This window comes from Melozone crissalis, unplaced genomic scaffold (assembly GCF_028551555.1).
Source record: "Melozone crissalis strain CALT ecotype California unplaced genomic scaffold, PUWL_Pcris_2 ptg000004l_1, whole genome shotgun sequence".
Classification (NCBI taxonomy): Eukaryota; Metazoa; Chordata; class Aves; order Passeriformes; family Passerellidae; genus Melozone; species Melozone crissalis.
This window is the reverse complement of record NW_026535782.1, coordinates 9,204,350-9,221,790: the sequence shown is the minus strand read 5'-3', so window position 1 is coordinate 9,221,790 and position 17,441 is coordinate 9,204,350. Positions and strand designations below refer to the sequence as shown.

At 35.0% G+C, this 17,441-nt stretch overlaps 1 protein-coding gene across 8 annotated transcripts in view; it reads right to left on the bottom strand.

The window, feature by feature from the left end:
* TAFA5 (TAFA chemokine like family member 5) overlaps window positions 1–17,441 on the bottom strand; it is a 417,437-nt gene that overhangs the window by 185,319 nt on the left and 214,677 nt on the right. For all 8 annotated transcript variants that reach the window (XR_008482828.1, XR_008482829.1, XR_008482830.1 and 5 more), the window contains one exon: window positions 7,462–7,611. Coding sequence is in view for 4 of the 8 variants with exons in the window: in XM_054271642.1 (XP_054127617.1) it covers window positions 7,462–7,611 (150 nt within the window). In the remaining 4 variants the exon portion in view is untranslated. The remainder of the gene's footprint in view (window positions 1–7,461; window positions 7,612–17,441) is intronic.

Below are 17,441 nucleotides of genomic sequence, written 5' to 3'. Positions count from 1 at the left end.
GCGATGAGATTGAAAAGAGGAGCATCAAGGCAATTAAAAGGGACTTTAGGCCATTGGGTCAAGGGCAGGAGCACAGGTAGTGTTCTGCTCAGTCCCTTTGGTGGCAGAGAAAAATGATGAAAGAATAGGAGAGCCCATGTGATCAACAAGTCCCTCAAGGGTTGCTGTCATCAGCAGAATTTTGGGTTTTTGATCATGGGGCAACTTTTACAGCACCTGGCCTGCTGGAACAGGATGGGCTCCATTCCTCTGTTAAAAGCATAAGGATTTTAGTTCATGAACTAAAACTGGTGGAACTCATTGAGAAGGCTCTCAACCAGGGTTGAAGGGGGAAGGGGATGCAGCTGGGCTGTCTGGAAGCAGGCCCAAGGGTGGTGAGCTTGAGTTAGGGGTGAAATCAGTAGCCCAGCTGAAGCGTGTGCACACTAATGCGCACAGCATGAGTGACAAACACGAAGAGCTGAAGGCCATGGTACAACTGCAGAGCTATGATGTAATTGCCATCATGGAAACATGGTGGGATGTCTCACAGGGCTGGGGCACTGCACTGGATGGCCTCAAGCTCTTCAGAAGAAACAGGAAAAGTGGAAGAGGTGGAGGCATGGCCCTTTATATTAGGGAGGCTTTTGATGCCATGGGTATTAAAACGAATGATGATGAAGTTGAATGTCTGTGGGTAAGAACTAAGGGGAAGGCCAACAAAGCTGATATCCTACTGGGAGTCTGTTATTGTCCATCCAATCAGGAAGGACAATTTATTCCATAAGCAGCTGGAGAACGTTTCAGGATCACCAGCCCCTGTTCTTGTAGGTGACTTTAACCTACAAGAACATCTGCAGGGAACTTAATACAGCAGCAAAGAGGCAGCCCAAGAAGTTATCAGAGTGTGTGGAGGACAGCTTTTTGTTGCAGCTGGTGAGTGAGTGCACTAGGGGAGGGGCTATGTTAGATCTGTTGTTTGCAGATAGAGATGGGCTGGTGGGAGATGTGGTGGTTGGGGGCCACTAGGAGCACAGTGATAATGAAAGTATAGAGTTCTTGATATTTTGTGATGAGCTTGTGAAAACACTCCCCATTATTTACCAACAGTCCTGGCTCACTGGTGAGGCACCAGTTTGGTGCTAAGACCATTTCCCAAGGAAACCTGTTTCATTGCCCAACAATGCTCTCAGTGAAGAACCTTTTCCAAATGTCCAGTCTGACTTTCCCTTGACGCTGTTTCACTCAATTTCCTTGGGTCCAAACACTAGTCACGAAAGAGATGGGATCTTCCCCTCTGCTGCCTATCTTGATGAAGTTGTAGACTGAGATGAGGTCACCCCTCAGACTTCTCCAAGCTGAAAAAACAAAGTGACCTCAGTTGCCTCTTGTTAAGTCTTGCCCTCAAGACATTTCATTATCTTGGTCACTCTCCAAGACACACTGCAACACCCTGATGTCCATCTTATATTGAGGCTCCCAAAACCACCACAGTATTCAAGATGGGTCCTCAGTTTGAGTTTAGGTACCAAATATTTCAGAACATAGTGAAACCCTTACCTACCCTTCTTCGTTAAAGTATTCCTTTAGGGTAGTTATCAATCTGTGTGCCACCTTCCTTGGCAGGGCTTTGGGTTTATTTTTCATTGGTTGCTTGCTTTTTATGTCATGTGTTTGATTACTCCTTTTATGCATTCTCAGTCAAGAGAGGAAACCTAACTTACTTCCCTGTATTTCTTACAGACACATCTTTGTTGCCATTGATGGTGCAGCTATTGATAAGTTCCATTTAACACTGATCAAATTCTGTCTTGAGGTTGAAGAGCAGCATTTCTTCCCCCAGAACACTTCAATCTCTAACTGACACTTGACATTCATTATCAGAGAACAAAGGTATTCAATGTGAACATGCTTACATGATTTTACTAAGTTTGTGATATTATTGAGACAAGAAATTTCATTCAACTTCTTTTGGAATGTCACATATTGTCCTCAGTTTGGAGCTGAAAGCAAAGTAACTGAAATGAAACTTCCTGTGTGTTTCCAAATAAAAAGTGACCTGCAAGGTGGAAATTATCAGACTGCATGCATAGGAAAAGGAAGCTGATGAGTAATAGAAACAATTTTACTTCCATATCAGTAAGTAGGAAAATCTGTCGTTCTGATGGCATTGTCTAGAGGTAGTTGAAAGAAAATAAAGCCTTGTACATGCCCTGGTGCATCTATACATACAGATGCATTTGTGATTGCATATGTGGGAGTTGTGATGAGGAAAGGAAGAAAATTATTATTATTTCTTCAAGCCATGTCGAAAAATATGTTTGATATGCATACTAGTTTTCCTTTTGGTTTTATTTGTTTTAAAGAGACATTTCTTAAATGCAATTAAGTATAACTACAGTGAAGGAAGATTTGAAATATCAATCTACAATAAAATAAGTATAAAATAACAAATATTGCAATAACAAGCATATTAAATACTCTAAATGTAAAAGCAAAAATTATCATTTCTTAAAGTAATTATAGTTCTGTTTTCTTTTTTTCTCTTTGCTCCCTGCAATATGTCTAAGATTCTTTAGAATGATGAAGCTTTCCAGTTATTAAGCAGTTTTGTTTGAAGTGCATGACCTAGGATGCTATTAACGATCAGTTCTGACCTCTACACCTCCCTATAGAGTCACAGAGATAATAAGAAGAACAGGGAATTATTGATTGAAACTAATGTGGCTTCCTTGTAGATCCCGAGTGTCTGTGTTAAACAAAATCAATCAATGCCAACTGAAAAGCATGTTAATCATAATGTATGAACAACTTATATATGCTAACATCCTATAAAAACCAATATTGCTACAATGCTTGCAAAAGCAATTAAATATTACTAAAACTCTAAAAAGTAAAAAACAAAGAAACAAAAAAACCAATCAAACTGTACTTTGATTTGTAACAAAAGGTGTCTGAACACTCTGAATTCACTTACCTGACATACAACTGTCCAAATTTAAGATTTTTTGGATATTGGGATTGATCTCCGGGCATTTTTCATAGCACTTAGTGGACAAAAAAGTAACTGGTACTCAAATTCAGAGCATAAGAGTCTTGTAATCACAGAATTCAGGTAAGCAAATTAATTAATTGCCATCCTAATTTCCTCTGGTAAATAAACAAATTCTCTCATACCATTTTTCCTCTCATCAATGACTTTTATTTTCTGACCAAAATTAAAATTTATGACATTTACCTATAAATATATATTCTACGTAAGTACTGGAATTATTAAACATTTAAAAGTTCTTTGCACACTTCTCAGGATACTGTCCTTGTATTCTAAGAAATGCTTTGGCATAACAAATCATTTCATATTTATACAACTCTTGTGAAAGAACACAAATCATGGGTGCATCTGTCCACAAATTTTTATCAAAGACTTTTCATCACTTGCTTTAAAACAAATTTAAATTAGCAGAGGTACTGAACAAAACCAAGGAATAATTGCTATATTCCAATCTCTCACTGGTTCCAGCTGAAAAAACTGATGAAGCTTAACCAACACACAGGGAAATTACACTGGTGATAAACCAGATGCTATGTTGAAATAAAATATCTTATCAAACTAATGCAACTGAGGTCATTGCTATGGAATTTGATCTCAAAAATGGGACTAGGGAACACCAGTTGCAAATAAAAATAATATAATGAAAAGTGCAGGCAAACCGCTGTCATAATATCACAAACCCTACATTCATGAATAAAAATTACATCATAACAAAACAAACCTAATACACATTATGAATCTGTGGGTGTAGAAATGAAGCAATCAACACTAAATCAAGCTTTAAATCGGGGTGAATATCATGCCATTTTTTCAGAATACATTAGCAATCTGCCATAGGTAAAGACTGCTAGAAAAAAATACAAATCAAATCAACCTTCTCCATCATATAGAAATATTTCAAGAAAATCTCTGTTCTTCGTCAACTGCTCAGACCAAGTTCTAAACACTCTATTTCCATTTCTAAGAATTCCATTTTTATCTATCTGACATTCACTGTGTTTCCTTTCTTAGGAAAAATCTTCAGTGATACAGCAGTTGAAAGCAGAGTGGATTTTGATAATCAACTCAGGACTTACTCTAAGAGCAATGTTGACAAGTGCAATCTCACCCAATGTTTGTAAAGTTTAAGAGCCCTTAAATTACCTACTCCTTTTGCTGCAAGAATTGACACTTGCATTTCAAAGCTCCAGGAAATATACTACACAATTGAATATATTCTAAGGTGCTTCTCTCCACTGAACATTGTAAAAATGGTAGCAAGGTACAACACAATCCATTTTAAGGTTGTAAAAATTACTAGCTTTGATACTGAACTCTTAAACCACTCTCTTGCTAGAAGATGCAACAAAATTATTAGCTAATATTTTCCCACTATTGGGTTAGCAGGTCACACTTACTATGCCTGCTTCCTTCACATATGACTTTGCATTAAAGGTCTAAGGTCCACCTTCACTTTAGAAATAATTTCTTCAAAATCAAGACTATATAAAGAATGAAATGGACCAAATTTATGAGGGTTTTTGGACAGCAAAAATGAAATGTCAAATAGCAATTATGTACTTAACATCAACTATAGTATAGATGATGAAAAATTTGCAAAAGTACATTCTACATCCTATTTAAGAAAGCTCAGGGAAGGATTTATTTGTTTGAAAAATGGGATTCTTTACCATAAAAAAAAAAACAACCAAAAAAACAACCCAGCAATTATGTTTGGTTGTTACATTCCTAAACCAAAAATGTTTGACTTGATATTGGAGACAAAACCAGCTTTCTGCTACATAATTTTATGTAGCATTCATGTCATGTTCAGAATAAAGCTTTGAGTATTTGTGTTTGAAAAAAACTTACTCCAGAAATGTGTATAAAAATATGGAAGAATTCAGTGTTAATTCTTTAAACTATGAACCTGGTAAATTCACAGATGGATACTTGCCAGTCAGTGGCCAATTTATCGGCCAGCTTTACTTGCAAGAAGGTTAGAGACAAGATAAAATGCTTGTTTATTCTTTCCTATATAATTGTGTTAAAGTTATGTAAAACTAATTTTTTAACTTCATTCATGACAAAAACCTACAGATCAAAAGTTTGATTTTTGCCTTCATTTTAGTCTGAAAACTTGATGTACAGTTCTAGGTATTACTAACCTTTTTGAGCTCTGATTGCAAAACATTCCCAGCACTGCTGAGGAAAATAAAGTAGCATGTCCTACATATCTTGTAGTTATTTTCAGCAAAGGGCTGACCATCCTAACTATAAACATTTCAGAAAATAATGAAAAACCATGTTATTATATCTTAATATGTGACAGAATCAAAGAATACCAGGTAGGAAAGGAACCTCAAGGATCATCTGGTCCAACCTTTTTAGGCAAAAATGCCAGTCTAGACAAAATGGCCCAGCACCCTGTCCAACTGAATCTTAAGTGTACAATACTGAGGAATTCACCAGCTTCCTGGGGTGTTTCAAATGATGTTTTTTCTCATTTTGAAAAATTACCATTTTGTGTCTAATTGGAATATCCACAGAAGAAACTTGTACCCATTATCCCTCATGTTTTCCATGTGACTCCTTGGCAGCTTTAAAAATAAATAATTAGGGTGTTTAGACACAAATGTTAAAGGGAAGCTTTATTTTTCAACTGATGAACTTCCCACTTATTTTTGAAATGTGAAGTATTACATAAAGAACCTTCTCTGACTACATGATCTCAAACCATGGATCCTGTCATTTAATTCTCTGTTTTCATAAAATGATGATCAAGCACATTGAAAGCACAAACAGAATTTGAAAGAGACTTTCTTCATGAGTTTCCCCCAAGAAATAAGAAAGAAAAAATATTTTAAAATTTCAAATTTACTCAAAGCTTCCATTTGAAAACAATCTAATGTAATAATCAAAGGATGAAGTGCAGTCATGTCTTAGTGACATTTACATTCCAGCTAAGTTTCATCTTAAGACACTCACAGGTGTATCAAGGCAAGGCAGAAAAACAGTGTGTAAAAGAGAGTGATGCATCTGACTTATCCTTGGGAGTTGAGATAAATTACTCTGAAAAGGTCCATTTTGCTCTTTATTGGGCATAAAGAAAAACTGGAGTTGCTAGCAGCTACCTTTGGATATCCAAGTTACAGCAAATCAATCTAACCATAGGCCAAAACTGACTGACTAAAAATTATATTTTGTTCCCAGCTGGTGCAAAATTCTTTTTCTTGCTTAGAACTTTGCTGTTTTAAAATAGGAAACAAGTGTTGAGTATTTTAATTGGTAGTAAGCATTTTTCCTAGAGTTGCAACTACAAATTACATAATAAAATCATTCCTTTCTTAAGCAATTATATCTTATGATCTAACAATAAAACATGAAAGGAGAACTACTGGATATAGTATTATATTATGAAAGAGACAGCTAAGAAACTATCTTACAGAATAAGAAAAACAGTGAAAGAAAAATGCAAAAATAGAATGTGCATGATGTTCTATATTTAGCTTTGTGGGTTGGCTCTGAAATCTCCTTTTGAGCTGTCTTTGATAATCACTGGTAAGACCAAATTCTGAGGCAACAGTAGGGTGTTCTCCATAATATTTTTATCTGAGGACTTAAACCAGCCAGTATTCAAAGCTAGTCCATATTTATTATAGTTCTATTCATAAGCATATACTTTTTTTACTTCTGTTGATGGAGACTAGATCAAAACATGTAATTCTACATCATTATTTTCAACATGTCTCCAATTTCATTTTTAATATTAATGCTTGCAAAAAGCCCTGCAAGGCAGACCTCTCTTGAAGACTCTCCCACTGTTAACATACCAGAGAATTTCATTTGTCTCAAAATATTATTTCAAAGTGAAACATTTTCATACCTCCCTGCATGTGAGCAGTTTTCCAGCTACATGCTATCAGTGCATCCACAGTGAATCATACAGAATATCATTTTAAAGAGAGAAGAAAACTGGACATGTGATGTACATTCAGATACTGTATTCCAATTATAGCATCAGTGCTTTCTTCAACAGCATTAAATATCACACAGGAGCAGTCACATTAGCCTCCCAGTGGCATAAGACCTTTGAGGCTTGCTTGCTGCATTTTTTTAATGTCTCAAGGAATAAAAAGTAGAGGAAAAAAGAATGCCATTTCACTGCTGATTCTGTAATCACATGCAGAATATAGCAGCACCATGCCCTTAACATTCAACTGCCTATCAAGTTAAAACAAAAAGTGAAATTTCCAATGAAAAAAATGTAATTGTAATATCTATACTATTAGTCAGTATTACCCTTTGGTTGAATTTCAATGTTATTGCCATTGTTAGTTGGGACAACATGAAAATTTCTTCTATAGAGTTCTTATGGTTTCTTGGGGTTTTTTTGTGAGACACAACTCTTATATTGGCAGACACTGATTGAATAGATTTTTGCTTCTTACCATCAACACATGCTGGCCTTGCTCTTGTTGTACCGGCAATCTGTCCTTTTTTACATGCACAGCGAGCTGTTTGTCGGGCTATAGTCCTCCGGGGCTGACTGCTATCTCTGTCCAAAGTAACAATCTCACATGTACCTGCAGCCAGCTGACCTGGAAAAGAAACCAGCAACAGGTACCAGAGTCACTGAGTGCACTACAGGAAATCTATTACAGCCAAATAGAGCCACGGCCCTAAGTCACAGCAGACACTCCACAACAAATGGGCAGCCAGCCGATGGATATAATAAAACTGAGATGACACACAATTTTTCTTTGTGGTGGACATATGAAAACCCTGAGCACTGGTTCTGTCAGAAAATAATTATTGTTCCACAAAAGCCAGAGAGTTGAGGTTACACAGGTTACTTTTACTTATGTTGGCTAAGTAAAGGAAGAAACTGTCACAGCAATGGAATTTAAATGGTATGCTCTTTCCACATTTTCAGAAAAGAAATTATAAAGCATGCAGCAAATAAAAACTTCCCCAAATTTCCATGAATACAATGAAGTCCTAACTGCTTTGTGTGTTGCTTTTGAAGGAGCGCCTTTCAAAGCATGCCCACATTTGACAAACTGTCAGTCCTTTGGCTCTTGGTTCATCTAAACTGAAAGGTAATTAATTCTCTTCCTGACGCATATTTGATATCGCTATTATTTTCTTTTTTTTTCTTTTACTAAATTTACTATGTAACTGTCAAATGTCTTAAATGACACCACACCCTTAGCTCAGTAATTACTTCCTTTTAATTGACTTGTCCAATATAGGTAGCTTTTCCTAAGTACTAAAGAAATTCACACCACCTAATTCTGAATGTGGACAATGCTATGAGAAACAAAAAAAAAAACCAAAAAAAAAAAAATCAAAAAAAATATTTTATGAATAACATTAGTTTGAAGTTACTGTTATACTTTCAAAGCAATGCACTTCCTCTGGTACAACCAATAGTAGGCTAGTAGAATATCAAAATATTACCTTTTACAGGCAGGAAAGATACATTCTTGAATTTCAATGTGTAGAAAGACCAAAAAAAATTCCCAATTACTACTTTGTAGTACATACAACTTCTGGGGTTTATAGTACAGTAGTAAACATGTGCAACACCATGTGCAAATCATAAGCTTTCCATGTTTTAGTTTTTATTATAAAAAAAGAAGAAAAATTCCATATTGTTTTAGAAAAAAATGCAGTTTAAATAATAGTTACAGTAAATAATTTTGTGCTGTAGAAATAAAAACAGGAAAAAAAATTCTATAATAACATCAAAACTAAAAAAAAAACCAAAAAACAAATCAACCTGAAATATATATGAATGGCCTTTAAGTCAAAAGGTGCAATGCTATTTTCCATGCTCCTTTCTTTTTTAATTCAGAATGCAAGTTTACCCAGTCTATTCTTGCAGACTGTCACCAGCATTGTCTCATTCACTGCTAAGGCACCTAAATTTTATGTTTCTGTGACTCTTACACTGCAGTGAATTACAAAATGACAAAAATTAGATCTCAAAGATGGGTATGGAACAAGGTACTACAAATTCTTGCAAATATATGACATATGTAAGTAATATACATCAGGCACTTATAAACACATAGATTATATTCACAACAGTGAACATTATCACCCCAGTGTTTAATGGCTGCTGGCAACTGGACTCGTGAGCTATGGTCAGTCCTGTGTTTCTGCTCTTTGCCACCCAGTCTGTTAATAAAACATCTTAGGATAAACCTATTAATTAGAGGACTTCACTTTGTTATATGCTGTGTTTTTTCTTTATTCATTCAAAAATATTGAATTAGATGCAAAGGTTTAGCAAGAAAGATAGTGGCACAAAATTTTCTAGAAAAAGACAAGGGAGATCCTGCTACACTCAAACATGTTGAACTGAAAAAAAGAAAAAAAAATCCCAAATCATTTGCCTTGGTGCTAACATATTTCATTCTGGGTTGTAGGAGATGTATTGCTCCTAAGGAATATAGCTGTCTTGGCAGATCATGTGAAAAAAAAGATAATCAGAATTGTATTTAGATCCTGATGCCTTAGGCCACAAAAAAGTGGAAGCGTAAGTAAGACAAGTGTACGGCTTTCCATACTCTCAACTATCCATGAGTCTATTTCTTTCATTAAAAGCTATGATAAATCATACAATCTAGGGGAATAATTGTATAAAATCTCATTTCAGAGGAAAGGAACCAGACTTACAGCACAGTGAAGCCAAACAATAACCATACTCAGAGAATAAAAACAATGAAGCTCTATGTCAAGATAATTTGTGAAGGCAATGAGTTTTCCAGGGACTGCAAGCAACGAGTATCAATAAGAACAGCTAATGGTATTTTCTGCTTTTGGACCTGTAGAATTTTAGTTCTGCTTTGGTTTCCAGAAATGATAATTTCTTCCAGGCATAGTAACCTAATTTTCTTTATGAATTTTGAAAACTAGGATACCTACACAAGAGTAATTGCTATACAATTTTGTCTGTTGCCTTTCTTTTTTCTATAGCAGAAGAAAATTGCAAGCTGTTGTAGAGGTACAGGAGCTCTTACATATATGACATAAATATTTCCTCCCGATTGTGTCACAGGCTGCAAAGATTGATATTAAGCACTGCAGCAGAGAGCACATCCTGTGTTACTTGGCTTTAGATGGCTGTAAAGCATGAAATGTATTAGTTAAGGTTATGGAAGGCCATCTCCAGAGAGAAAGTCATCCTGGTCTAAAACATGTCCTCTCTGTCTTTCATTAGGTAGAGAGTAAGTCTACAGAAGTACACTTAGATGATGTGTGCTACATGGGCTTTTTAGCAATTTAATCTAGAAATATAAGGTACAAAGTAATGGAACTAAATGAATATGCTTCTTGCTAGTACTGAATTGCAAAAATTAGGATGCCTTTCATTTTCAGGGAAGTTAACACAGTGACCTCTTTCAGAGATGTTAATGAAAAAAGGCTGTTCATTGGTGAGCCTCTGAACATGCTCCACTTCACTCCTAAAGCCAGAGAGGAAATCTCAAGGCAGCAATGGCTGGAGTTCCACTGGAGCTTTTCCAGTTGAGGGATTAAGAGCCACAGCCCATGAACAGTCATAAAGGCTCCACACTTTCATTATAATTTCTTTATGTATTTGCAACACACAAAGCAACTCACCATCCTCCAACCTAAACAAAATATTCTTGGTGGAAAAAAAAATACAAGCATCATTAAAGAATAGAGTCATATTAGCCTTGTTTGGAAGTTTTCTTCCAAGAAAATTTCTGGGTTTACTGTTTTAGGAACCAAACATGAGGATTATTTCAGAAGTACCATAAAACTGGAGCTTTCCAAGTTAATTAGTAGATATTTCTTTGTTGTGGTTACTGTTATTATATATATATGCAAATATATTAAATATTTCTTTTATAATTAAGACCTCATGGAAACTTATTTGATTTTGTGTTGTCACCATCTGATTACTAAACAGAGAAAAGTTTCAGTTCTTTAATGCTGTTTTATAGTGTAGCACTGCATTCTTAAAATGCCAGATCTCTCCCCACTCTCTCCACCAAAAAAAACAGTGCTTTTATATGGAATTATTTCAGAAAAAGGGAAAAAAACAGAATTCTGAATTAAAAATGCAAGTCAAAGTAAACAAAAATAAAAAAAAAAATTCACAACTTGCTAAAATTTTAAGTAAAACAGGACTGGGCTCTCGGCTTGTATCTTGAAATTGTTTACAGTAACTACTGTATATATCACTCTTTTTGTTTTTTTCTAGATGAAATCCATTTGTGATCAGTCCTCAAACTGTTCTTTGTGAGACTTTCACGGAAGTGTAGGAATCATGAGTATAGGCATATATATTTAGCAAATGTGCAGGAAATATCTCAAGGCAAAAAATCCCATATTTTTAAAAGATCTTTAGTTCTTGCATTCTTGAAATAAAATAATTTGTTATTGAAAAGCTTAAGAACAGAGCGTGTTTGTCATGTTTACCATGAAGACTCTTCTATAAACTAAATGTCATTGTTGAAAGAACAAAGATTTTGAAAGATCTGTATTTTCTGCAACAGTTAAAAGCCTTAAAGAGTAGATATATTTGTATTACATGGAGGGTACTTGGGATAATATTTTAATTTTCTGTGGCTAAAAATTATTTCGTTAACTAATTGTCAACATTAACTACAGAAACTAAGTTACAATTTTTTTTTTAAATTTATGCTTATTGTAAAGCTGAAGGCTTTACCTTTAATTCATTTAAAGAAACAAAATCAAATTATGAATTAATTGAATATGTGGGTATAGTGAAAGTAAGTCTTGATCTAAATATACAGATTTTTCGAGGAGTTTAGATTTTATGCTCATCCAGAAAACCTACTTGTGATTTGTACATGCAGGCCTATATTATAGTTTCAGTGAACAATTTTTCCATGCATCACCAATTTGATGCCTAGCAACACAAGCTCTTTTAGTTCAAAATGCATTAAGTTAGATGGTATTAAAATTCTTGGCTGGATTCAGATATGCTTTTGTAAGTGAACACAATGCAGGAGTTGTTTCAAAATCAGATCATAGGAATACATTCAGTAGTTTTCTATTACAATATTGAAGTCTTTCTGACAACAGAGCCATGCCAACTCCTGAGGATCAACAATTCCTACTGAAATAAGGGGGAACTGAAGTACTTAGTGTCACTCATTATCTGCAGTTTGACATTAACCTGAGTAAAAAATATTTAAATATAATTCAATTTAAAATGCAAAAAGCTTATGTTTAAGTGGAACTCAATTTTTTGTCATATATCTTTCCTCAAAGAAAATTTCCTGAAAGAAGATCTCTTACACTGAACATGATCCAATTCCAGACAGTCCAATTACTTTTTCTTTTTAAACTTTAGTTCATAATGAGGGAGATTATCTCAAGGAATTGGTTTTCCTCAAAGAACCAAACTCATGTTTAAGCTGCAATAGCAGAATCTGTGAAAATCCAACTAGCATTAAATAAGAGCAGGTTCTAGGATGCTTCTGGAAAAAAAAAAAAAAGTATTTAAAATACAGTAATAAAGTAAATAAGAGCAGAATTGGCTTAGCCAGTATGGGGAAAAATTTTAATTTTTCAAATTAATAAGCACCATTTCAGAATAACTATCAAATAAGAATATTGTTTCCATTGTTAAGTTATGTGATACAAAGGCATTTCATTTTTTAATAGATTATGTTTAAACAAATAAGCTATTTCCCTTTCCTCCTTTCAAAGTCAGTGACACTAAAAGCATTTCTTTCCATGATGTCTCATATATCATTTGGACCTTATATTCATTTCATTGAAACAAATGTTGTGTCTGTTCAAGTAGCAAGGCTACACAAAACAATTCTTCATGCTAGTAGAATTAGACAACCTGTTTAAAACAGTCTTTACCAGTTTTTCTTGAGGGTATGATTATGTCAGTGGAACATAAGACCGATGAAACAAAAAACTAATTAATTTAGATAAAACTAATCTATTGGTGTAACCCACAGGTGCCCAATGGAGTAAAAAGCAGTACAGGTTTTTCCATAAGAGTCCTTACATTTACTTCATTACAGGTTCAGAGCTATACTTGATGAGAATCAACACTATAATGTGACCTTTGTAGCTTCTCAATCCTAAAATAAGTGATTGTGAATTTTAGTGGTATTAAAGAAGAAGATGTCCCTTAAAAGGTGTGGCTTGAATGCTCATTTTATGAAGAAAAAAATCACTGTAGAACTTAATTAGGTAAAATTTATGAATGATGAGAAAAATATGATTAATGCCTTCTCCTTTAAATACTTAGTTTAAATATTTTTCAGAGCTCCACTGCAATGAAACAGTATATTATGTCCCCCTAGTAATTACTAATCTTACTGCAATTTTCAGACTACCACTTAGCCATCTCAAGCACATAAACAGCACAGACATTAGGAAAATAGTTTTCAGCTCCTCCATTCTGAAATAAGTAGTAAATTTTAATTAAGATAGATCCTAGTCTTCTAAATAGTTGCACAGGAAAGAAAATCAAGTCTGTGGAGACTCAAGATACATTCAGGGCCCATTTTGAGATTTCATTTTTTCCCAGATAAGAGTAATGCCCTAACTTATTGCACCTGATACTGCTATTGCATGTAATTGCTTAATGTTTTGTTGTATAATTAAGAATAATTTCCCCTCTATCTGACTATTAAAAACACAAGAGAAAGAAAAATAAATGTAAAACCCAACTGCAGTAAAAACAAACTGCAAGATTTCAGATTCCAAATGGGATTCTCAATCAGAATTGGTACGCAAAGGGGAATTCCAGACCAGAAAAAGATCAAAAAGTCAAGGATGTATGAATAAATATAGAAACAAGTCATTTGTGCATAGGAACCTAGTTCTAACCAATTTTTCCTGCTTTATTACTTTAAAACACATTTCATACTGCATATGTAGAAATGACAAGGTGTTTGAGTCCTTTTTCTTTAAATAATTTCTGCCTCTGTGTAAGTCAGTGTGAAGTGCAAATCTCAGCTCCACAGAGCTGCTCCAAGGAGGACCTGCAGCTCCAAGGGGTTGGTTAATTGCTTCTGGAGGCCCCAGTTGGTTACAGAAAGGAAATAACTGCAGAAATTCAGGACTGAACAAAGCTTTCCTTATTTGCATAAGCCAGGAAGTGGCTGTTATTCTATTACTTTACTAAAAATATTGAAAGATGTTAAAAAAGAAGGAAGAAAAAGATAAAAAAAAAAGGAAATTAAAATGAAAAAGAATTAAAAAAAAAAAAAAGAAAATGTAAAAAAGATTAAAATCCTTCTATGTCTTTACCAGCCTCTACATGTAAAATAAACCTAGTCTGTTTATAAAACCAACATAATAGCCATAGGGGAAAAAATGTTATTGGAGGGATGCTGATATTCCTCTTGAGAAAGACAGGAATAAAAAGCACAGGTTTGTCTAAAAAGCTACTGACATTTGTTGGAGCCAGAAGCTGTATGTCAGGAAGGAACAAGTCTGTTGTGTTAGCAAAATATGTCACTGCAGGGAGCATGAAATCAGTTTGAAAGAACATGCAGATAAAGTCATATATCAGAAGTAGATATAATGTAGCTGCTCAGGTAAACAGTGTTTTTAACTTCTCAGGCTTTGCTTTGCACTATCCTTATCCTAGGATTACCTGATTGCTATTCTAGAAGGATTTGAAAACTTACAAATGAACAGCCTTTAAAAACTCATCATACAAGTAGCCACCGTACTTGTAACAAGGAATGCACTGCACAATTCTGAATTCAAAAGGTGAGCAGGTTTTGGGTAAAATTTGGTCCAGTAAGGGCTGTGCAGGAAAGAACTAACATACTGAAATTTTGTTTTCTTGAGTCCTGTTGATATGTCTCAGTCCTTAAACTGCAGAAAAAATAATCCCAAAGTCTAATTACCATCCACCAGGAACTAAGTTGTATCCTAAATAAAAAGAACTGTGTCATTATTCCATGCCTGTAGCAGGTTTCAAAACCTGAAGTCCAAAGTAAGCTGCTGAAGACAACAACTACCTAACACTATCCAGCCCTGTTAACATGCCATATGCTAACTCATTCCTATGTATGAATAAAAAATTCAAATTATGAAAATTTTCTGTCATTTTTGTAGGACAACTATTATCACAGTACATAACCTACTCTCCTGTTAAGTATGTCTAAATGATTCCTTTAAAATAAGGCTGTTTATTTTCACTACTGCCTGTAACATTACTCTTCCCTTTTCTCAAAAAAACCCTAAAACATTTTCTTTCTAGTAATGGCACTGAAATGCAGTTGTTTTATTGGTAATCTAGATGGCAGGCTTACCCTGAAGTCACTACATAGCAGACAAAATGTTCTAGTAGCTAAGGCAATTATTTTGTCATCTTTTTTGTTCATGGAAAAGGACCATAAACATTCTCCATTTAAAATAAAGTCTCTCAAGACTTGGTTATGCTGCACTTGCTGTGAACATATAGGTACAACAGCTCACACATAACCACAGGGAAATAAAAATTTATCTTAGGAACACAGCAAAAGTAAACACTGGAAAAAACAAAAAGAAAAAAAAAAAAAAGCTATCCAAGAAGGAAACAAATCTCAACAATTTTTAATGTCTTACTATACCTGAGAAGAAGTAGTCCCACTGAAAATATATGACATTAATTAGAAGTATTATGGATGAATCCAAATCAGTCTCATGCTGGGAAATCTTGAGGAGACAAAGGATCCTCAAGCCCAAAGCTCCAACAGGCAGAATTTGCATCTCTTGTAGTGTGTCTGCAGTGATCATAAAGGAAGTTTATGGTGCATGTGTTCAACTAATCTGGATGCTAGCATGAGCTCAATTGAAGCTCATCATCAGGAGCAGAGCAGAACAGCTGGTAGCTGCTGTCCCTCCCTGTTGTCACTGCTCCCAGCAGAGCTGTTCCTCCAGGTGCACAGCAGGGCACAAGGGAGGCCCTCATTCAGGGGCTCTGCTGAGCCCATGGCGACATTCAGCGCACAGGCCCCACTACTGCAGGGACAGCACCAAGGTAAGAGTTAAAAAGACAGATACAGTATGCAAAAGAAATATGTCCTTTCTGGTAGGCTAATATAAAACTTCAGCCCCAACCAGAAGGAGTGAACTTCAGACCAGGCTTCTAAACTGATTAATCTGAGTGATGGCTTTCATTTTAAACGTTTGGGAACAGGGTCTTACACAAGTGTGACAGAGAAGCATGAGTATGCTGGCTATTATTCTCAGATGTTCTGCAGACTTGGAGGAGTGATTTTCTATCTGGGCCAGCTTCACTGCTGCATTTTCCATTTTTATCTGTTTTGCTCAAAATGACTTATGAAACAGGTGCATGCCGAAATGAAAAGTTTTCATGGATAAAATCCATGATTTTTATATCCTTATTTCTAGTCCTCCAAGAATATAACCATTTATGGGATAAGATTCTCTTCTGCACAACTCAGAGGAGGGTGTCAGAAAAAGAGTTTTTAAGTTGCTCATGTATCCAAGGCTACCCAAAGAGAGAGCAGTTAACGAGGACGACTGTCATCCCACCCACCTTTACCAATCAATAAAGAGCCCAAGATTAGAGACATACAAAATATCTCCTCCTGTGTCCCACTAACCAGGAACAATACCTTCCATTTACACACCTAAGTGTTCAACCATTGCACACTCACAATTCCATTACTTCAACTCTACAACATATGGAGGGGCTTCTGCTAAAGTATGTCATGTGTGTTCACACTAGTTCTAGAATTAATCTCAAGTTACTGAAAACCTGAAAATATCTTAACTGTACAAATTCATTTTCTTTTGGACTTAGTGCCTGCAAAATAAACACAAACAAATCTATCAACAGAAGCAAAAATTATATGGCATGATATTAGCTCATATCATAGAAAGCAACGTCACAAAGACTTTATACACTGATGACCTTTTAAAAACTTTAAATGAACATTTATTATTATTATTATTCCCTCTAAAGCAAGGTTCATCTTTTTATGTACTGCTTATCAGTTTTACTAGCTAATAAAAAGTTAAATTATGCCATCAATTTCCCAATGAATGCCTAATAAATAATACTTCCTTAGTTCAAGGTCCTTTAATAAAAAGGAATAAAAATGAGGCCTGACACCACTTTGCTCAGCATTTTGACGAACTATATTTGCTATTACCCATGGTGTATCATCATGAAATATGTTTTCTAAGATGTAGAATAGACTGTAGTTAAGTTTTCTAAACATAAGGAAACTTGCATAAATTTACACACATACAGATATTCTTCACAGAAGGGTGTGTTGAAGATTATGCATTGAAGGCATTGGTTCTGATATTGACCATAAGACGTAAGCTATTTTCCATGGTTCCTCACACAGTATTGTGAGGAATATACTAATAACACAGAGTAGATCATTAAGCCTGCTCCTTAGCATACCATAGTCAATGGTGCAATATC